Below are 2911 nucleotides of genomic sequence, written 5' to 3' on the forward strand. Positions count from 1 at the left end.
GACAATAAATAAAGCTCATCATGGAGTATAGCAACCCCAACATAAGAATTATTACACCATATGGCACATTTTCCATGTCCAAAATAACATTGATAACTGTCTTTATCTAAGCGCGATACACTTATTAAATTTCTATGTATGGAAGGAACAAATAAGACATCTCTAAGCAGAATAGTCAAGCCATCAGCTAGCTCCAAGAGGACATCGCCAACAGCTTCAACTTCTGCTTGAATTCCATTCGCGACTTCAACGCATCCTTCACCTCTTTTCGTAGTCCTCATCGAATGGAATCCCTGTAAAGAATTTGCAACATGAACAGTTGCACCTGAGTCATTAATTCTTTCAGAAAAGCAGGGCAGTCTTTCTTGTAGTGCCCAGTCTTCTGACAGTGAAGACACTGATCTTTGTTCACTGGCAATGGCCTGTGCTGGAACTTCTGATGCTGCATTGGGGCTTTACCATATTGCTTTGAAGGAGAACCATTGTTGTTTGGTGTGAAGGGCCTTTTCTTATTGTCCTTCACATAATTGATGGTACCTCCATTCTGTGCCTTGGGTCTGTCCTCCTCTTGCACACACATGGCAATGGTCTTTTCAATGTCCCATTTGTCAGGGTTCATGTTGTAATTGACAACAAAGTTATCAAACTGTTGTGGCAATGAGGCCATCACCAAGTGAACCAGAAGTGCAGGCTTCAGCTCTAGGTCAGCATCCATGGGCTTCAACTTTGCAGCTAGGTTGCTCATCCTGAGGATGTGCTCCCTGATGTCATGTGCACCTCCACTGTACTTTTCTGTCACCAGCTGCTTCAACAGCTGGGTTGCATATGTCTTTGAAGGACCAGTGAACTGGCTCTTTATCTTTTCTAAGTACTCCTTAGCAGAAGCACACTCTGTAATTGAGCCCACGATGGCGTTCTCAATTGTATTCTTTATAAATGCCATGCACTTTTTGTTGGCATTCTGCCACTTTCTGTTCTCTAAGGTGTAGGACATCTCCACTGGAGCATGATCCCTTTTCTTTTTAGCCCATGAATCATCAGTATCCGTGTCATCTCTGACAGGGTCAGCAGGCTTGATGGGCTGCGGTGTGTCAACCACCCAGTCCACCTCAGCACAGACAAAGGTGAATTCCACCTTCTTCCTCCATTCTGTGTAGTTATCCCCTATAAGGGTGGGAACATCCTTGATGCAGCTCATCAAGTAGAACCCTCCTGAAAACCACAAAGAAGTGAGAACAGTACAATTGCAAATTATAATCCAACGTTGGTCAGAATTAAGAAATGCAACTGTTAATGCAAATAAAACTATATAACCGTTGGGCAGAAATAGAGATAAATGCACATATCATTGCGACAAAAACATGGTCATGTCATTAATAACGTTGGTCAGAAAATAACAGAACCATAATTGTCACAATAACCACTTATCATTTAACTTTGAATTTTAACTATCATTTTGCATTTAAAAAATGCTTCTTTTACTATTTGCAGCGGAAACTGTGACTTTAAACTTTAAACTTTGAACTTTTCAGAGACGTTTCCTTTACTTTTTAATTTCTGAACAAATATTTCGTTGGTCCTATTTATTCAGAAAAAACTAGACAAAATTTTGGCCAAAAAATGACCCAAAACTGCCTAACAAAAAACCTCTGTAATTAATAAAACAGTACAAAACTGTAAAAACTGTGTTACTGTTGCGGCCCACGCGGCCTGCTCGCACCGAGCGGCACGCAGCAGACGCGGCGCCCACGCGGCCGAGCGGCATACAGTGACGCGGCGCCCACGCGGCCTCGCTCGACGCGGCCCGCCATCGCCGCTCAGCCACGGTGCCGACGCGGCCCGCCATCGCTGCCCGACCACGGTGCCGACGCGGCCACGCGGCCTCCACGCGGCCCAGCCCGCGGAGACCACGCGCCGCACGCTGCCGGCCATCGGATGAGATCCGACGGTCGGCCTTCTCTTTCGCGCCGGCATAAAACGGTGGCCAACGGCCAACCCTAACCCTAGACTCATTTTCTCCCCCAACCCCCTCTTTGTGTGTGCCTCCGACGGCGGCGGCGGCGGAGAGGATCCTCCTCTCGCTCGCACGCGCGGCTCCGGCGGCTTGCCGGCGATGGCGGAGCGCACCCGCGAGCCACCGCAGCAGCCTCCCGCGCGCTCGTCCAAGACGAGGCCGTGAGGTGGCGGCGGCTAGGCGACGGCGCTGCCCGGCCCCTTTCCATTTTCTTTCCTCATCCAGCCACCAAAATCCGAGGATCGACGGCGACGAGGGAGAAGACCAGTGGCGCCCCCTAGCCCTGTTGCCGGTGTGCGCGAGCACCCCGAGGGTGAACGCGTCACCGTCAACTGGCTCAGCGGCGGTGCCCTTTTTCTTTGCCGGCGACCGAGCCGCAGCACGGTAAGCATGGTAGGTTTTCTTTCACTTTTCTTTGCTTTTCTTGGGTAGGGTTAGGGTTCTAGTTCATCCTATACATCCGAAAACTGAAGCAATAACCAAAATAACAATCCTAGCAAAACTAGGGTTTCGGGAATGAACTAGAGTTTAACTTTTGCTTTCTTTTCTACCCATAAAACACGAGATCTACACACTAGCCATGGCTCTGATACCAATGTTAACTTTACTAGATCGACTAGAGTAGCATCCGTGTTGGTAGACACTATATCTATATGTATACTGCAAGATCAGAGAGAGATCGAGAAGGAGTGGGAGACAAACCTTCTCCCTTCGAGGAGGAGCTCGAGCCGTTGTCTATGGCGACGGTGCGAGTGGCGTGAGCGTGCGGTGGCGGCGATGGTGGAGCTTCCCGTGAGCACTGCGCTAACCCTAGATCGGTAGGGGATGTCGGTGGGGTGACTGGCGGCGCGGACGAACCTCTTACTGCGAGCCCCGGTCCCCACCTCTTTATATCGT

The 2911-nt window shown here is 49.3% G+C and overlaps 1 protein-coding gene across 1 annotated transcript; it reads right to left on the reverse strand.

The window, feature by feature from the left end:
* Positions 1-277: 277 nt before the first annotated feature.
* Positions 278-1846, reverse strand: LOC139833582 (uncharacterized). The gene is made up of 2 exons (XM_071823896.1): positions 1693-1846; positions 278-1212 (listed from the first exon to the last, which is right to left on the reverse strand). The coding sequence occupies exons 1-2, from the start codon at positions 1844-1846 to the stop codon at positions 278-280; spliced, it is 1089 nt and encodes a 362-aa protein (XP_071679997.1).
* Positions 1847-2911: the final 1065 nt, after the last annotated feature.

This window comes from Lolium perenne, chromosome 7, assembly GCF_019359855.2.
Source record: "Lolium perenne isolate Kyuss_39 chromosome 7, Kyuss_2.0, whole genome shotgun sequence".
In the NCBI taxonomy this organism is placed as follows: Eukaryota; Viridiplantae; Streptophyta; class Magnoliopsida; order Poales; family Poaceae; genus Lolium; species Lolium perenne.

Excerpts from the sequence above, each read along its gene's own strand:
- LOC139833582 (XM_071823896.1), bottom strand. The coding sequence starts at position 1,846 with ATGGCGGGCCGCGTCGGCACCGTGGCTGAGCGGCGATGGCGGGCCGCG. Across the intron at positions 1,213-1,692 it reads AGGCCGCGTGGGCCGCAACA|GAGGGTTCTACTTGATGAGC; the intron begins GTAACACAGTTT and ends TGTGGTTTTCAG.